At 34.6% G+C, this 20272-nt stretch overlaps 1 protein-coding gene, 1 long non-coding RNA gene and 1 pseudogene across 2 annotated transcripts; 2 read left to right on the top strand and 1 right to left on the bottom strand.

The window, feature by feature from the left end:
* Positions 1–14259: 14259 nt before the first annotated feature.
* On the bottom strand, positions 14260–16675 carry LOC107901574 (uncharacterized). Its single transcript, XR_001685319.2, has 2 exons — positions 15014–16675; positions 14260–14944 (listed from the first exon to the last, which is right to left on the bottom strand). It is a non-coding gene; the product is annotated as an uncharacterized lncRNA (long non-coding RNA).
* Positions 16676–17628: 953 nt separating this feature from the next.
* On the top strand, positions 17629–19276 carry LOC107900052 (DNA damage-binding protein CMR1-like; annotated as a pseudogene).
* On the top strand, positions 19094–20068 carry LOC121203291 (uncharacterized). Its single transcript, XM_041095566.1, has 3 exons — positions 19094–19155; positions 19276–19374; positions 19474–20068. The coding sequence occupies exons 1-3, from the start codon at positions 19094–19096 to the stop codon at positions 19682–19684; spliced, it is 372 nt and encodes a 123-aa protein (XP_040951500.1). The 3' UTR covers positions 19685–20068.
* Positions 20069–20272: the final 204 nt, after the last annotated feature.

Here is a 20272-nt window from a genome sequence, read left to right as displayed (position 1 = left end):
AACCAAATAAGGGGTGGCATAAGGTGGTTCAAAGGAGGAGAAAGAGAGGATTTTTGCAAAAACGAAAAACAAAAAATGTGTGCAAAGCCTTCAAAGCTTAGACAATTACCTAGTCAACACTCTACTTTTTAGAAAGAGAATGAGACAAAAAGAGTAGAAAGGGGAATGGAAAAGATGAAAGAAAAAAAAGAAAAAAAAATATGGATGATTTCATGTGCTAGGGGTAGCATACATTAGTTCAAAAGCAAGTGAGGAAAATATGGAGAAGAAAAGGAAAGAGGGGAACAAATGGAGTGAAAAAAGGGGGCAAAAGATGGTAGGTTGACTAGTTAAAGGAGGAAAGAATCTTTCTTTGCATGGTAACTAGGAGTGGACGGTTATGGAAGCTTTGACCAAAGTTTTATGAGCCAAAAATTAAATAAAAAAACATGAGAATGTGGGGAATTAAATATAAGACCTTTAGGAAATTAACTAAGCACTTAACCACTTAACTATTTATTAGCTTGATAAAATTCCTACAACATTTATTTTAAAAACATTGTGTGACCTTTGCTAAGGTTTAAGGTAAAATTGTACCACATAAAAAGTAATGTGAGAGAAGGGATTCGAACAAAGGTCATCAAGGATAGCTCTACCATTACTCAACCACTATACATGATACTTATTTATTATCAAATGAGTAAAAGATCATAAAAAAAATTGGACATGGCCACTCTCGGTTCATTAACCCAATTTCTACTAACCCGATTTTTGGAATTTGACACGGAGCCCTTAGAGGTGCCATGTCAAAAAGAGCACACTTGATTTCCTCATTCGACATCCCCTTATCCAAAAAACCCTTATCACAATGATCAAGATGCGGAAAGGGATTAGAAGGTAGATCTCCACATTGAGTCGACAACTCTCCATAAAATTTCTGAAAAAAAATTGACCACCTCAAGTTGGAGTTCATCCAAGTCAAAAATCCAATCCCTAGCCTGATTTCTCAAAGCGTTGATGTGATTAAACTTCCTTCTTCGAAGTGTACGACTATGAAAGAATCTAGTATTGTTGGGAAATATGCTCATATTGTACTAAACATGTAACTGTTTTCTATTTACTTGAACGATGAATAAATAAATAAAGTTAATTTCACATTTCAATATTATGTCTTTTATATATATCTTTTTTATTTTGCATGCATAGCAAAATTGTGACAAGCAAATTGTCTAAAGTTCAAACTGAAGATAAGTAGCATTGTAAAAAAATGTTTACATTGCGAGAAAGACAACTTACTTTAGTAGATAATCTAAATGAGTCTGTAATCCCATAAAAGAATCAAAGTGAGCATTTGATTCAAATACTGAGAAGGATTATTATGTCGTCTACAATTCCAATTGGGGAGATGGCTAATCTTGGCTATCAGAGCAGTTGACTCTACGAGTAGAAGCATAGATGTATTCATTGGTAGAATGATACATTACACTGGACCCAAGACGAATTAATTTTGAATCCGTTTGTGAATTAATTCACTTTTGACGTTCATGGTGTGATTTATCTAAATTCTGAGTTAGTCACTAACCATGCGTATGCAACTCATGTGCTTTGATATAAGTGGAAGCTTATGCTCTAAAGATGATCGAGCCCATAGCCAGTATGTTGGGCATTTGACTTGTTTATGGCATGGCTTTACTAGAAACAGTGGAATTCATAGCTCAATTAAAGAGTTAATGATATCCTCTCATTGGCATTGTGTGGATTGATAAGTATGAAACGTGGCCACGGGTTGCTTGTTCTCGAACGAGCAATTTATCACAGCCATTTGTTGACACTGATCATATTAATCGTTAAAAAAATACAATGGTGACAATGAAATAAAATCAGATTGTATTGAGTGAATGGATTTAACTCAAAGGATATCATATGAGCGTAACACACATATGACGAGGTCATTGGACAAAACAGTTGGATGAATTGTTTTAGTAAATAGTATACAATAAGGATTTTTTAATCATGGTATTTCTTGTGGGCTGACTACATGATTAAGTAATTGTGAATTATCGGAATGATACTTCTGGACATAATTGCAATCACTAGAGCCTAATTGTATATGTCTGTTTGGTCCTTCCGCTAGTTTAACAAAGCTCGATCGGACTACATTTGAATCAGAAGAAAATTCTACGACTTTGGGAATAATTTAATTGAGTCGATTTATTTGATATAGAAGTAAATTAGGTGGCCGTGACAATTGTTTTCAACTAGAAAATTTGATTAAAGAATTTTCTTGAAAAATTAATTTGGAAAATCTAAATAATTTTTGGAAAAATTAATTTTGATTAAGTAAAATTAAATTAATCAATAAATCAAATCAATTAAAATTAATATGATATTTTTGGAAGTTAATTTTCAAGTTAAACAATTGGCCCAATGGGTAATTGAACTTGAAAATTGGACCCGAGATCGTAAATTGGGCCCAGGAGCCCAAAACAAAGACCAAGACCCAAAAACTGGTCGAACTGGGCTCGATATGTGAAATTAGGCAACGGTGCAATCGATAGCTAGATCGGACCGGTCGGGTCATCATTGACCCAGACCGAATCGACAATAGCAGAACCGACAACAGCCGAATCGACTTAGGGTGTCGTAAAGATGTCGCACCTACATCATTGGTCACGACGATGTCGGTAGCTGTGACGGCGGCATCCCGGTGGTCGGCGGTGGTTGGTCATCAATGGTTGAGCAGTAAAAGAGTTACAGTCCTACTGGGACTGTACCAAAGAATTTAATTTCAAATTAATTATTCCAAAAATAATATTATTTTAATAGTTTAATATTAAATTTAATTTAATGTTTATCTTGTAGATAAACATTATATCATTTTAATAAGATTTAATATTAAACTTAATCTAATATTTATCTTGATAAATATTTATTAATTTAATACTAAAGTGATTAAGTTTAATTATAGTTAAACTCTTTAAACTCTTCTTATATAAATAGAGCATTGGTTATAATATACATACACTTGAATTCAAGAGAAAGTTGTAGAGAGAAAATTCTCTGAGGAGATTATTCCAAAAAATTTCTAGAGATATTTTTATAATTTACAACTTAACCCAGAAGTTTAGAGAAATTGAAAAATTACCAACTTGTAATTTTTGTGAAAATTTTTTTAATTCGAAGCGAGCCTACACTCGTCAGACGTGAGCTTGAGAATAGCAAAGAAGACTACTCGGTCAAAACGCTCATCCTAGACGAATCGAAAAGGTACAATTTTGACTAAGTGCTTATTACTTTTGATATCACAACCAAGATCTTCTTTTGGAAAAATTTTTAAAACTCTAGTTTTTCCTTAAATTTATTTTTCGCTGCGTTTTCCAATCGCTGCGTTTTCCAAACTCGTTTCTCCAACAATTGGTATCATGAGCTAGGTTGTGTTCTATCTATAAGTATAAATAGATAACCAAAATAAATTTCTCTTCTTCTTGAATGACTTGATTACAAAGAAAGTGACATGTATTTGTTATATAATTGTTTTTTGCCGAGGTTGTGGTTTTTAGGAAATAGATAGTGGACTATCATTTCCACGTAGGCTTTTTAAAAAAAATAAAATTCATAGAATTCTCGTGAGCCAGAAATGGACATAAGAATTAAATGTAATTTTTCCAAAAGGAGTCCATGACGAGTAAAAGATATGATGGCGGTTGAAGACCTAAGGAATGTCTTGTGGTGAAAAATTATGTAATTTTATTTTTCCATTTATTTTCTAGAAATAGAACCATGGACACCTTGGCTGACAATTTTATTTTAATTACCCATCTCATTTTATATCTATTTTATAATTGTTTATAATATTATGTAATGTTATAATTGTGATATATATATGAGATGATTCACAGTTGATCGATTAAAAATAAAAAATGTGGTTATGAGAAAATACATGTGCTGTATTATTCTATTCACTTCTTTAGGTTATTCGATAACTGTGAGAAGTGTGGTAATGAGAAAGTGTATGTCTAGGATTGACTCTACCTAGGAAAGACTTGGTTTTTTAGCGATCAAATTTGACTCACCTCTCTTTCCTAGGACCCTACATGGTGCATGGTTCTTATTCGATTCTTCAATTTTTCCCTTAAACGAAAAACTATAGAGAATCAAAATTATTTGTTTTAAGATTGATTGATTCTTATGAATGGATATTATAAAATTTTCATAGCATGCCATGCATATATTGGAAGCATGTCCTTTAGATTGGGTAAGAATGCCATTAGGACTATTGTATGATCATTCTTGAAATTTGGGATAAAAAAAACCTTGTATGTTTTTAAAATATTGAGTGGGAGAAGGTCCTTGAACAAGACCTACAGCCTCCATTAATGATCCCTAAGAGATAGCATGATAAAGTTTCGAGCCGGTTTCTACCTTGGCTGCACCCCAAGGTAAACTTTGTCATGTGGGTTCACTAGATGGGATTTCCTTTTAAGGATAACTAGTCGTGCATGACTTTTAGAGAGATTGCTTCAAGATGACTCACAAATAAAATCATGTTCATGATGGATGTTGAGTCAATGGTTACACACTCAAGATCATATCTTATTAAATAGTTTCCCAAGAAACGATATTTAAGCTAGAGATGATGGCCAAACGTTAAACGATTGTTAGTTCGTGTGGAGTCTTGAGAATTAAGATTCACGAACTGATTGAATGTAATCATGTTTTTGCTAGTTAATCATGGGACCCCAAGGCGACATGGATGATGGGTGTGAGAATGATCATAGCAACGAAAAAAAAATATTTTTTCAAGGTTTTAATACAAGACGCATGCATCATACTTCATTCTTGATATGTTGTTGAAATGAAAAATATTTTCTTAATACAAAGATAGTAATTTGTGAATCTTTATTTTTTTTCATTTCAAATATGTTTCCTACTCCTCTTATTAACATTCTTATTGAGAATAAATTAAGTGGGGATAATTTTCGAGAATGGAAACAAAACTTGTTGATAGTTCTCAGCTGTGAGAAACACAAATTCGTTCTTGACGAAACGTGCCCTCTGCAGCTAGTCCAAAACGAGAATTTGCTAGAGAGATTCTGACTCAATTGTTCGATGTTACATGTTAGCGAGCAATAGTATTGTGTTGCAAAAGCAACACGAGAATTTCCATACTGCCAAAGAGATCATGACAAATTTAAAGGATTTCTTTGGAGTCCAAGTCGCATTGGCTCAACAATCTGCTATTACAAATTTGATAAGTTCTCAACAAAAAACTGGCACTCCGATCAAAGAACATATGCTTAAGTATGGGATTCTTTGCGAAAGCGGAGGACAATGAGGTTGAACTAGACGTGAACACGCAAATTGAAATAGTGTTCAAATCTTTAACCAAGGAGTTTGCTGGTTTTAGGGCCGCTTACAGCTTGGGGAACAAGGCGCTTACCTTGACTCAGCTCATGAAGGAATTACAATCTTATGAGTTGATGCTAAATTGTGGTAAGCCGGTTTAGGAAAAACCTGAGGCAAACTTAGCTGTGGGCCCCTCGTCCTCTAAAGGGAAACAGAAAGCAAAGGGAAAAAAGAAACCGACGAAGTCTTTAGTTCCACCTCATGTGGATAGGAAGAAGGCTAGGAAGCCAAAAGATCTTAAAAAGATCAAATGCTTCTTTTGCAATAGGAAAGTGTATTACAAATTAAACTACAATGAGTATTTAGATTACCTAGCCGAAAAGGGCAAATGTATGGAACTTTTTGTAGTTGAAACTTGCTTAGTGGAAGAATCAATTGACAATTGGATAATTGATTCTGGAGCCACTAACCATGTGTATGTTTCTTTACAAGGGTTCAACGAAATGAGAAGTCTGCATGATAGGAGCCTCTCGTTACGGATTAGAGATGGGAGCTATGTTTCAACTGAAGTAATGGGAGAAGTTATTTTACACTTTGATAATTTAAAGAAGATTGTTTTAAAGAACCTTTTTTTATGTACCTCATTTTAAGAGGAATTTAATTTCTGTAGCATGTTTATTTTATGACGGTTATACCGTGACATTCAATAAATGGATTGTTATTCACAGAAATTGTTTTTTAATCTGTAATGGATGGATGAAAAACAATTTCTACTTTATCAAACCAAAGAACTACTCAATGCTTCAAACTGAAATAATGAATAAAAAGCTTAAAACTTCTCACTCTAATGAGGGGTACCTATGGCACTTAAGACTTGGTCATATTAACCAAGAAAGAATCACTAGACTCGTGAAAGATGGTCCCTTAAGTATGCTTCAGGAAGTTAGTCTTCCACAATGTGAATCTTTCTTGGATGGTAAAATGACTAAGAGGTCTCTTAATGTGAAAGGTATAAGGGCCAACCAACCTTTAGAACTTGTGCACACTGATGTATGTGGTCCCATGAGCATTAATCCCCGAGGAAGCTACGGTTATTACGTGAGTTTTATTGACAATTATTTTCGATATGGATGTGTATCTAATGCACTACAAAAATTGAAACCCTTTATAAATTTTAAGAGTTTCGTGTAGAAGTTGAAAAACAATTAGGTTTATCCATAAAGAATCCTCGGTTTGACTGGGGTGGAGAATATTTTTCCGATGAGTTCTTAGGAAACCTCATAGAGAATGAGATTTTATCCCAATTGACTATGCCGGGCACTCCATAGCAGAATAGAGTAGCTGAAAGAAGGAATAAAACCTTGCTTGACATGGTTAGTTCAATGTTAAGCTATTCACAACTTCCTACTTTCTTCTAGGGATATGTGATACAAACGGCTTACTATATTTTAAATGATGTGCCAACTAAGTCTTCTTGTAAGACACCTTATGAATTATGGCATGGAAAGAAACCCGCTCTAAATCACTTTAAAATATAGGGTTGTCCAACATATGTTCTAGATAAGGATGCAAAGAAGTTGGATGCACGGACAAAATTGTGCGTGTTTGTAGGATATCTAAAAAGAACAAAAGGAGAATTATTCTACAACCTAAAAGATAATACGATTAAAGTTCCTACTCATGAAACTTTTCTCAAGGAAAGTTACATGGATAACTTTAAGCCTCGAAGTAAAGTGGTACTCTAGGAACTTTCAGGAGTGGTAAAACAATCACCGAGTTTAATTCTCGAGAAAGTTGTAGAAAGACCTACAAATGATCAGCAGAACAGGGGAATCCGTCGTAGCGGGAGAGTTTCTAAGAAACTAGACTTCTTCATCTATGATGATAGTATTTATAATACAGAAGCCAATTATGAGGATGATGATCCACACGCTTACGAGGAGGCTATGTAGAATGTTGATTCCAAGCTCTAGAAATAGGCCATGGATGCCAAGATGGATTCTATGAAATCCAATACGGTGTGGGAATTTGTAGACTTACCGATTGGGATTAAACCCATAGGGTGTAAGTGGGTCTACAAGAAGAAGATAAATGCGGAAGGGAAAGTGGAAACCCACAAAGCTAGACTTGTAGGGAAAGACTACACATAGAAAGAAGATATCGATTACGATGAGACCTTTTCTTTAGTAGCCATGCTCAAGTCTATCCGCATGCTTATATCCATTGCAGCTACTCTCGATTACGAGATTTGACAAATGGATGTCAAGATAACATTTTTGAATGGCTATCTTGATGAAACCATTTACATGGCTTAACTCACTAGTTATGTTGTCAAAAGAAAGGAGTAGAAAGTTTACAAACTGCTAAGATCCATTTATAGATTTAAGCAGGCGTCTCACTCATGGAATAAAATATTTGATCAAACGATCAAGACTTTTAGATTTGAGCAAAATGCTGATGAACCTTATGTTTATAAGCGTATAAAGGACAAAAAGATGGTCTTTCTCGTTTTTTATGTCGATGATATTCTACTTATCGAAAACGATGTAGGAGAATTGTCATCGGTTAAATTATGGTTAGCTCAACAGTTTAGCATGAAGGACTTGGGTGAAGGTAGTTATATTATTGGAATTCGAATCCTTAGAGATTGATAGAATAAAATGATAGCACTACGTCAAGCTTCATACATCGATAAGGTACTGGAATATTTTGCAATAATCGATGCAAAGCCAGACGTTCAGCTGACTGCATCAGGTTTTAATTTTTTTAGATGACTGTCCTAAGACAGTGGAAGAAAGAGATCATATGAGTAAGGTTCCATATGCTTCATTAGTTGGAAGCTTTATGCATGTGATGCTTTACACACATATAGATAATTATTTCGTAGTAGGAATGGTTAGTCAATATCAGGCGAATCCAAGTCCCGGGTATTGGCAAGCTGTAAAACATATATTAAGGTATCTTAAAAAAACTAGGGATTATATGCTTGTGTATTTTGGGGAGGACCTTACTCCTGTTGGATACACAGAATCAGACTTCCAAACCTGTAAAAATTTGAGGAAATCGATGTTGGGAAATGTATTCGTTCTAGGCTGTGGAGCCATAGTATGGAGAAGTGTAAAACAAACTTTCACTGCTGACTTTACTATGGAATTCGAGGATGAGGTTGTTTCAAAAGAAGCAATATGGCTTCGAAGTTCTTAACCGAACTTGAAGTTATTCCTGGTATGGAAAAAGCTATAACATTGTATTGTGATAACAATGCTACAATAGCAAATACCAAGAAAATGAGAAGTCACAAGAGGACAAAGCACATTGATCGGAAGGATCACTTGATACGAGAGGTAGTAGCCGAAGGAATTGTAGAGAATATTTACATTGTAAAGATTAGCTCATTGATTGTCTAAAGTTCAAATTGAAGATAAGTGGCATTGTAAAGAATGCTTACATTGCGACAATTCTTTACAATGCCAAAAGACAACTTACTTCAGTGGATAATCTAAATTAGTCCATAATCCCGTAAAAGAATCAAAGTGAGCATTTGATTCAAATACTAAGAAAGATTATTATTTCATCTACAATTCCAATTGAGGAGATGTGTAGTCTTAGATTTCAGAGCAGTTAACTGTACGAGTAAAGACACAGATGTATTCATTGGTAGAATGATACATTAGACTGGACTTAAGATGAATTAATTCTGAATCCGTTTGTGAATTAATTCACTTGTGAAATTCATGATGTGATTTACCTAAATCCTGAGTTAGTCACTAACCATGCGTATACAACTCATATGTTTTGATATAAGTGGAGGCTTATGCTCTAAAGATGATTGAGCCCATAGCCGGTATGTTGGGTACATGACTTGTGTATAGCATGACTTTACTAGCTATTGTGGAATTCATAGCTCAATTAAAGAGTTAATGATATCCTCTCATTGGCATTGTGTAGATTGATAAATATGGAACATGGTCACGGGTTGCTTGTTCTCGAACGAGCAATTTATCACAACCATTTGTTGACAGTGGTCATATTAATCATTAAAAAGACACAATAATGACAATGAGATAAAATATGATTGTATTGAGTGAACGGATTTAAATCAAAGGAATCAATGATATCATATAAGGGTAACATACAGATGACGAGGTCATTGGAAAAACAGTTGGATAAATTGCTTTCATAAAGAGTATACAATAAGAAGTTTTCAATCATGGTACTTCTTGTGGACTGACTACATGATTAAGTAATTGCAAATTATCGGAACGATGCTTCTGGACAAAATTGCAATCATTAGAGCTTAATTATATATGTATGATTGGTCCCTCCGCTAGTTCAACAAAATCTCGATCGAACTATATTTGAATCAGAAGAAAATTCTATGACTTTGAGAATAATTTAATTGAGTCGATTTATTTGATGTGGAAGCAAATTAGGTGGTCGTGAAAATTGTTTTCAACTAGAGAATTTGATTAAAGAATTTTCTTGAAAAATTAATTTGGAAAATCCAAGTGATTTTTGGAAAAAATAATTTTGATCAAGTAAAATTAAATTAATCAAATCAATTAAAATTAATATGATATTTTTGGAAGTTAATTTTCAAGTTAGAAAATTGGCCCTATGGGTAATTGAACTTGAAAATTGAACCTGAGATCGTAAATTGGACTTGGGAGCCCAAAAATAAGAATTGGTTGAATCGAGCCTAGTATGTGAAATTAGACCGACGGTCCAACCTGTGGCTAGACCGGATTAGTCGGGTCGTCATTGACTCAAACCGAACCGACAACAGTCGAACTGGCTCGGGGTGCCATAAGGCTGTCCCACCTACATCACCAGACATGGCAATACCGGTGGCTATGACGGCGGCATTCCGATGGCCGGTGACAGTTGTTCATTGGTGGTTGAGTAGTGAAAGAGTTACACTCCTATTGGGACTGTACCAGAGAATTTGATTTCAGATTATAATATTATATTATTTTAATAGTTTAATATTAAATTTAATTTAATACTTATTTTAATAGTATTTTATTAATTTAATATTAAACTGATTATCTTAATATTAAATTAAATTTAATATTTATCTTGTAGATAAACATTCTATTATTTTAATAAGATTTAATATTAAACTTAATCTAATATTTATGTTGATAAATATTATATTAATTTAATATTAAAGTGATTAAGTTTAATTATAGTTGAACTCTTTAAACTCTCCTTATATAAATAGAGCCTTGGTCATTATTTACACACACTTGAATTTAAGAGATAGTTATAGAGAGAAAATTCTCTGAAGAGATTATTCCAGAAAATTTCTAGAGATATTTTTATGATTTACAACTTAACCTAGAAGTTTAGAGAAATTGCAAAATTACCCACTTGTAATTTTTGTGAAAAATTTTCTGATTCTAAACAAGCCTACACTCGGCAGACGTGAGCTTGAGGATAGCGGAGAAGACTACTCGATCGAAGCGCTCATCTTAGACGAATCGAAAGGGTACAATTTTGACTAAGTGTTTATTACTTTTGATATCACAACCAATATCTTCTTTTGGAAAAAAAATTTAAAACTCTAGTTTTTCCCTAAATTAATTTTTCGTTGCTTTTTCCAAACCCATTTCTCCAACAAGTATTTTGGTCCCCCAAATTATGCCAATCACACTGGAGCTTTTACTTCCATAATAAATCTTCATGATATAGGACCGATTTAAGCTCATCCCTAACCTTCTCTTCCCTCTGAGCCAAGTGTACTAAGGTAGACCGTTCCATCTCCCTTTGTAAACTAGTTAAGGTATTGACAATCTTCTTTTTACGAGTTCCAATATGCCCATAAACTGCCTGATTCCAATTCCTGATGTTAGACGTGAACTTAGAAAGAGAATCAAACATGTTACCATCAAAACTCCACTTTTCCTTGACAAAGTTAGTGTAACAGCCCGTTTTCAGTGATATCGAAAAAAATGGTTTCGAGACCACAATTCTAATGAGTGAGCGTTTATTTTATTATTATTTTGTGGTCTAAGATATTATAGTAGGTTTTAAAATTTCGTTAAGAAATTTTGATGTTTGAATGATTAATTAAGTAAAAAGGATTAAATTGTAAAAAGTGAAAAAGTGGAGTTCTATTAGTTAAAAGAGCTAAATAACTATGGAAATGAAATTAAATGGACTTAAATGATAATTAGACCATTTGATGAATTAGTGGATAGTTATGGATATGGTTTTGATGAAATTATGATAAATTTTAAATGTTAAAATGGTAGATGGGTAAATAAAGCTAAAATACCTTAAGAAAATGTGTTTATCTTCTTCATTTTCACATTACTCCACTGAAATTAACCATTGAAGGATAGGGTTGGTTCGGCCAAGCTTCTTTTGGTGCATGGAAGTGATTTCAAGGCCCGTTTTTAATATTTTTATGTTTTTGAGATCGTTTTAGCTTAATCTAGCTATCCCGAGGGTTAATTTGTAAAAATGTTAAAGGTTGAGGGTTATACCATAGATATTTTTGAGTATGTTTTGATGTTAAATGATAGATTATGAATCTTTGTTGAAAAATAAACAAGTTTTGTTAAGTAATTTTTGATGAATTTTGGAATTTGGGACTAATTTGTTAAATGTGTAAATTCTAGGGTTTTATTGTGAAATGATGGTAAATATGAGTTGTTTCAAGGTCCCTTTCATCTATGGTTAATATGGATTTAGATTAAAATGGTTAGGTTTTAAGTTATAAGCTTAAAGACTAAATTGTGAAAAAGTTAAAATATTTGGGGTAAATTGGTAATTTTGCATAAATATGAAATGTTGATTAAATTGAATACTAGAAGTGGTTAATTGATTAAAAATATTAGGGGTAAATTGGTAATTTTACATAAATATGAAATGTGGATTAAATTGAACACTAAAAGTGGTTAATTGATTAAAATTACTTATTTAGATCAAGATAAACTACGTTTGGACTTAGATCAAGGAAAAGCTAACATTACAAATTTGTTCAATCATATTTCTACGCCCTAACTGTCGAGGTAAGTTCGCATGAACGATTATCGTGTTTATGTTATTTAAATTGAATGTTAATATGTTTTTTATAATGTAAATGGATCGATATATATTTAAACATATCAATGCTATGATGAATTGATGGATATCGAGTCACGGTTGAACCTTAGGAATTCGCAAGATACAAATGACATGTCATTAGGGATTTCATGTTTCGGATGCTGGTCTTGAATGTTCTACCGATGACCGAGGTCCTACATTTGTTACGGATTTTCCACAGCTCATGTGAACAGCATCTTGTAGCTTACATTCTGACCTACAGCTCATGTGAGCAAACCCATTTCACAGCTCATGTGAGCATTGATGTAAAGGAAATATTGCGGTTATATGTAAAGACACACTTTGTGTGAGCTTCTCGAGTATCCGAAGTAATTCTAGATGGTTCAACGGGTAAGAAAAGTATGTTAATGGATTGAATTATGATTTAATGAAAGGATTGATGAACTAAATGATGATGTATGTAAAAATAAAATTTCATATCTCATGAATGATTTCATTTATGTTATGGATGGACATACCAACTTGTGAGTTGGTGATGTTGTATAGGCTTATACTAAGCTTATAACATTGGTATTGGGTTGTACTTATATGAATTATATAATGGAAATGGTAAGTTATATTTATGTTTATACAGGCTTACTAAGCACCTATTGCTTACGTAGTTTCTTTCTATTATTTTATAGATTATCGGAAGCTTGATTTGGTTGGAAGCTCGTCGGAGATCTATCACACTATTCAGCAAGCAATTTGGTAGTTTTTGAGCATTTTGGCCAAGGTTTATAATGGCATGTATATATATGGTGATTTGTAATGATATGTTGATGAATGTGTTGTTGGTACTTTGGCATGTATAAACTTGTGGAAGTTGTTTTGGTTTGGTACCATTTGATGCCTTGTAAAATTGTGTCAATTTGGTTACCTTACTATGCATGTTGGTATGGCTCTTTATGGTATGTTTAGAATGGTATGATAATGGTCAAATTTGTGGTATGTTTTGGTAAGTAGTTGAATTAGGTTATGATGCTTGAAATAAGGTAATGTTGACTTGATTTGACTTATTATGTTTTGGTATATTTGAGGTGCCTTTGAATGGCATATTGGTTAGGTGAATTAGGTGGTTTGAAATGGCATATCTATGCATGTTTTAATGATGTTTAGGTATATTGAATATGTGTTTAAATGGATTGAATGTTTAGGTATAGTTAGGTTGTGAAATGGCTTGATTTTAGGTCAATTTTGAGTTCACATGGTCTGAGACACGGGCGTGTGACTCAACCGTGTGATGCACATAACCTGGTGACATGGTCGAGTGACTCAGCTGTGTGATGCACACGGCCTGGCGACACAGTCGTGTATCATCTGAGGGTTTTAAAAGGTACAAGTCAGTGAGTTACACGGCCTAACACACGCCTGGCACACGGACGTGTGGGGAAACTCAGAGAGTTACATGGCCTGGCACACGGGCGTGTGAAACGGCCGTGTGACCCTACTTAGTAAGTTACACAGATGAGGACACAAGCTGGGACACGACCGTGTGTCCCTATTTTGAAAGTTACACGACTTAGGGCAATGTCACACGGCCCGGCTACACGGCCGTGTGACCCCTATTTTGCAATTTTCGCATCTTTTTCCTAAGCTTTTTGTTTTGTTTCAAATTAGTCCCAAATTGCTCTTAAGCTATTTTTAGGGCCTCGAGGGTTCGATTTAGGGACAATATGTATGTGACCAAATGGTTTATGATATTATTAACATGATGAATGATATGATGTTTAAATGTTTCTAATTGTACGGTAATGCTCTGAAACCTTAATCTAGCGACGGAGACGGGTTAGAGGTGTTATAGTCAGAAAACTTCGGATGTTCAGTCTACCCAGCCAAAAATTGAAAGGGTCTCCCCACAAGGGTATTAAACTCTGGCCTACAAATAAGACAAAGGGGTCTATGATCTGATCTAATCCTTGTTAAATGATAAACCATGCAGTTTGAAAATTTTTGAACCGAAGCGGCATTACCTAAGGCTTGATCAAGTCTTTCAAAAGTTCTCCCTCTTTGCTAAGTAAACGAATGACCACTGAACCCCAAATCATGCAACTCATTAGACTCCACAAACTTAACAAAAGAATGACACCTTTTCCCATAAGATTTACCTCCAGATTTGTCATTTGAAGAGAGAATTGCATTAAAGTCGCCAATAGCCATCAAAGGAATCGGCTCAGAAGGAACATAGGGTCTGAAATCCTCCCAAAGCATTCTCCTTTTCTTCTTACATGACTCCCATTTACAAAGCAATTAAAATAAATTATGACGGGATAATGCTAAAGACTCGTGCCACAATAAACTGAGGATGATTAAGTACCACTTCCAGCCTAACCAAAATTTTCCACCCAAGCTAAATGCCACCAGAAAACCCAATAGCTTCACCCGATGAGAATGCTGAAATCCCAACCTTGCAATAATTTCATCTGCGTTCCCACCACTCACCCTCGGCTGCAATAAGCTAATAATATCTGACTTATGCTAACTTATATTCCCTATAAATACGAGGCAACTTTGCATTCGAACACCCCTGACAATTCCAAAAATATCCGACAAATTTAAATCCATAAAAAAAAATTCCAGATTAAATGAAACGAACCTCATTGTCGAGAGGCATCCTTAAGACCCATCTATTTTCCGGCCTTTTTTGGTCCTTCTTGAGCTGTCTCCTTCTCGATTTGTGAGGTAATAAACTCAACCAAATTGTTAACCGAATCAGGCAAGGGGATTCGTGAAGTCGAAGATTTAAAAAGGTTCCCTCTGTCTCTAATGGTTTTGCTGAGCTTTCTACCTCTATGACCTCCACCTACTTTTTCTCCATCGATTCGCAAATCAGCAGCCACTCCTCTACCCAAAAAATTCTGCTGAGCAACACCCATAACAGAACCTGGATTCGGATGCATGTTCTCCTTAAAAGTAACAGCTGAATGGTTTGAGTGATTCAAAACACCTTCTTTCAATTTGACTGACACTTCTAACAACCCTTCATACATTGTATTAAAATGGGAAGAAGAATTGGACTTAAAAGCAGCAGTATGGGACGTAACTGCCACTGTCACAGTCCTAAATTCGAAGGGTTTTTCGCGTGAGAATGGGAAGAAGCAGACCCCCCAGGACTGGGTTCCATTGGGCTATAGCGGCCTGAGTCAACACGGTTGGGCCATACTGCTCATGGGTCTCATTAGGGCCTTTCAGCGTTTCACCCGCCTGTATAAAAGTAGTGGATCCCAATTCAGTTCCTTGGATAGGCCTTTTTCCTTGAGATTTTGAACCGGCCCCACTCTAAGTTGGGCCCACAAGTAAATCCATTTCCTTGGAACCCCCTTCGAGCCCCCCTTCCGCTCTAATACTAGACTGGCCCACTCCATCCTTCTTTCCGACAATGGACGAGCAACCCTATCTTCTCCGCAAAAATTGGCAGAATTCCCATTACTGCGCTTTACCTGGATTCCCTCTTTTCCATTAATGTTGACCAAAGCGTTAAACCGGATTTGACTACCATATTCCCCTGATTGGTGGCTTCAGTCCCTCGAAAACCACTAAAATTTAACCTCTTCATCCGCTCAACAAGCAACCACGGCCATAGGGGTTTGTCTCACTAGCAATACCGTCTTCCACCATCAAGGTATCCGTTGTATGGGTTCAACCACCAACTGCAGTTGCGCCATCATCTATACTCGGAACAATTTTCTTTGTTTTGCAAAATTCTTTGACATGTCCGTAACATCTACACGAGAAACAAACCGTAGGCGGATATTCATATTCAATTCTCTGAATAGTTCTATTGATCAATATCTATGAGACCAAAGGCTTGTCCAGATTGACATAGATCGCCATACGTGCAAATATGCCCCTTGCTTTGTTACTATTGTTGAAATCTAGTTTTGCAACCTTACCAACCATCCCTCAGATTTCCCACAAAAATTTTCTCTTGTACATGTGACCCGGAAGCCTCGGAAGATGGATCCACGACATTACAACACAAGGGAAAGGCTTTACATGATCAAAATCAATGGACTATGGCTGAATCATTGAGTATTGTCCAAAAATGATCTAGGGTCCTGAGAAAGAACTTTCTCAAAATCGTCGGAATTCTAGAACCTAGCCAAAAAATACCCATTCTCTATGTCCATTAGATGAAACGATTTAGATGGGTTACAAAGAGAATACTCTTTACTTTGGAGTGTGGTATACCCAATGTTTCAGCCTAGCATCTTAATCACCACCGTATTAGGCGATTAATAACTGATTCATTCAATCAGAGATTTCAATAGAAGGAATGCCATTAACAAAAGACTTGGTAATATCCCCTTAGAAAAAACAAAGTTATCTTCTTGATCTAAATCTATTCTGAGTGAATGCTCCTCGAATTACATTTGTTACCAAACAATCTTTCCTTCCAAGAAATTTTTAGATCCGAATCCAAATTACCTACCACTTTCCAATGCCATCAAAGGATCTTTCCAAACTTCAGTGGAGACAATTCTTAATTTTTTTTAAATTAGAATAATTATCAAAGAGTTTATTTTAATCTCCTTTATTATTAAGGGAATAAGTTATATAAAAATTATCCTAAAAAGCGTAGTTTTTAAGCATAAATAAAATTTAGCCACATCATTAAAATTTGAAGACATCAAATTATTATATACTCATTCATATTCAACTTATTCTCCAACTTTATTTTTTTAAAAACATAAGTAATTAAAATAAAAAAATTAAATAACATAAAAACTTTAAAACTTACACAATTCTTATTAATTTAAAATGGAAAAAAGAAAAAAATTCATGGTGTACAAATTAACTTTTTTTTAAAAAAATTGATTACACAAAAATAAAAAAAATATTAACTTCTGAACAAGAAAAAAAATAAAATGATTAAAAATTATAAAATAAAAAAATATTTATTTATAAATTATAAATTAATTATTTTAAATAATTTAATTAAATTTAAATTAAGTTTAAAAATATAATAAATATAGATAAATATATAATAATATTTTATTACCCTTTAATTTTAATGACATGATAAAATTTTATTAACACTTAAAAATTATCCTTTTTAAAATCATCCCAATATGATTTATTACCTATTATTAAAGGTTTATTGGTTGAAACGTACAGGATTAAAATCTTCCCGCCCAAACCCTCCAATCACACCCAATAAAGCTAGAAAATACCCACAAAACAAAGATGAACCCCCCCCCCTTCGTATCATCTCTCTGTCTTCCATGGCGTCTCAGAAACTAACAGAGTATGAACGTAAAAGGCTTGAAAACATCAAGGGAAATGCTGAAATGGTGGCCGCACTCAATATCCACTCAAAGGCAGCTACACTCTCTGCCGCTAACAAACGCCAAAAGTAACGAAATCCATCTTTGTTTTTCACCCATTTTTGTTACAAAGAAAATAACGTAAAGATTGTCTTATTTTTAAATTTTTATGATTGCTTGCAGAACAAAACAAGTGAAGAAACCCAAAATGGAGAACCCGATCGTAACTCGACGGTCACCGAGAACAAGAGTTAAGCCACCGGATTCAAAGGGTTTGTCGGATAAGTTCCTAAAACCTATTATTATGATAGATGCTTTCATAGGGTATGAAAAAGAATCTAACAAACTGCTGGTTGATACAATTTTGAGTATCGCTGAGGAAACTCAAGCTGGATTTCCAGAAAATGAAGAGTTTAATGGTGCTAAAGACGTTAAAGATGGGAACTTTAGTGCTTTTAGTGAGAAAGGTACTTTGGATTCTTGCAAAAGTGAGGCTTTTGAATCACCAGTTAAAGAAGAGTTTGATGAGCATTTGGATACTAAGAAGAGTGATCCCTGGCTGAAATCAATGGATTTGAAACCAGAGAATGTAGCATGGCCAATGCCTGGAAGGATCATGGAGGTTAAGTTTTTCCCTTGTACTGGTATTAGTATGATTGCAGTGGGGAACAAAGTTGGGAATATAGCATTTTTTAATATGGATTCTGAGGATGAAATTGATGATGGAATATATATTTATTGCCCGCATACTGGTGCTATTTCTGGGATTTCGATTCAGTGATATTCAATGTCAAAGGTACTTTGGGGTTTCAACCAAGATTTTATTTTTATTTTGTGATTTCAGGCTAACAAATTGCTAAGGGAATGCATATATAAGATGTTTTTCTTCTTTGTTGCATTGGGATGCAGATTTATAGCAGCGGCCATGATGGCTTTATTTGATTAATGGATGCTGAGAAGGAAGTATTTGATGTGGTGCATTATTGTGATAAAACTATACATTGCCTCTCTCAACAGCCTAATGATTTGTGGAGCTTATATTTCTCAGAGGGTCGTGGAGTGTTGATTGAATGGGATGTTCGGACTGGGAAATCCAGCGGAAACTGGATGCTTCATGAAGATACTATCAACACCATAAGCTTCAATCCACAAAACGCCAACATTATGGCAACCAGTTCAACAGATGGAACTGCTTGCATTTGGGATTTAAGGGGCACGAGGTCTCGGAAACTGAAAATAATGAAGACTGCGAGCCATGGTAGGGCTGTTAACTCTGCTTACTTCTCACCCTCTGGAACCTCTCTTGCAACAACAAGGTATTAACTTCTCTTTCTTAATCCAATTTTTTAATTTTTTTTGTTGTTGTTGCAGTACAAACTGTATTGTATGTCATATTATGATTGACTTGAATGGATGTACTTTATGTTGAGATATATAGCTTCTATTATTTTGAGGATGTCTTTAGCATTAGGTGGTTCCTAAGATGTTACCTTGTTTATTTACTGTATCCTCCTTTTGGCATTTTTATGTAGATAGATGTTTTTCTAACATTTGTTCAATTGGTTCTAATATTTTTTCTCATTTAACATAGTTTGGACAACAATGTTGGTATAATAAGTGGATTCAATTATGAAGACACTTCTATGATATACCATGATAATTCAACAGGAACTTTGAATCTTAGTTTCAGGTAGGCTTTTTGCCTGTCTTTCGTGTTCTTCTCAAAGTAATCTACTTGCTTGATGTTCTGTTGTGTATGGTTGAGTGTTTTTCATTTTGGTGTAAGCAGAGGTATATGGGGGTGGGATGATTCATGCATATTCATTGGCAACATGAGAAAAGGTATTGATGTAATCTCTCCAGTTCAAAGAACAAGTGTAATGACATTACAGAGTCCACAATTGCCTGCAATTCCCTGGAGATTTGATGCACATCCATATGAAGTTGGGATGTTAGCAGCAGCCACCAATGGGAGTGGAGTTTGCCTGTGGACACCATGATAGAAAAATCTGTGCTTTGCACTTGCTACCCAGTGTTTTTGTCTCAACTTGTTAGCCGACTTTATCATAATATATCTGATTTTCTTTTGGGTTTGCGGAGGGGAATGGCAACAGCGGGGCTTGAACCCTGATTTTTGGATGCCAACAAGGAACTTAACTACTCTTATGTTGTTGGCAATATGTCTGATTCTTGTATCTTTTTTGTTATTGACAATAGTATGCTAGATTTTGTGAAGGGGACCAAAAAGCAAAGTTAAGCATAGGATTTGGGTTGTATTTCTTAATTCCTAATTAGTATAGGGTTTAGAAATATATTGGAGTTTCAGCCATTATCATGAATGAAAAATATACTCGATGATAATAACAAGATTTGAATCTTTTTCTTTTTGGTAGAAAGAAAATAGAGTCAATTACACTTAACCAGTTTTGAATCTTTTTTTTTTGTAGAAAGAAAATGGAGTCAATTACACTTAACCAGAAACAACATTAGAAATAGATAGTAGAGGAGAATTATCTAATCGAATTTGATCAACAACTCTAGTAGGAGCAATATCAAACACACGGGGACCAAACAAAAACTCTTTTATT

This window comes from Gossypium hirsutum, chromosome D06 (assembly GCF_007990345.1).
Source record: "Gossypium hirsutum isolate 1008001.06 chromosome D06, Gossypium_hirsutum_v2.1, whole genome shotgun sequence".
Classification (NCBI taxonomy): Eukaryota; Viridiplantae; Streptophyta; class Magnoliopsida; order Malvales; family Malvaceae; genus Gossypium; species Gossypium hirsutum.
This window is presented reverse-complemented; position numbering and strand designations above follow the sequence as displayed.

What these genes read in the sequence shown, in the direction of transcription:
- LOC121203291 (XM_041095566.1), top strand. Translation starts at nt 19,094, where the DNA reads ATGGATGTACTTTATGTTGAGATATATAGCTTCTATTATTTTGAGGAT. An exon ending in GAGGATGTCTTTAGCATTAG is followed by an intron (nt 19,156 to 19,275) that starts GTGGTTCCTAAG and finishes CATTTAACATAG; the next exon opens with TTTGGACAACAATGTTGGTA. An exon ending in ACTTTGAATCTTAGTTTCAG is followed by an intron (nt 19,375 to 19,473) that starts GTAGGCTTTTTG and finishes TGGTGTAAGCAG; the next exon opens with AGGTATATGGGGGTGGGATG.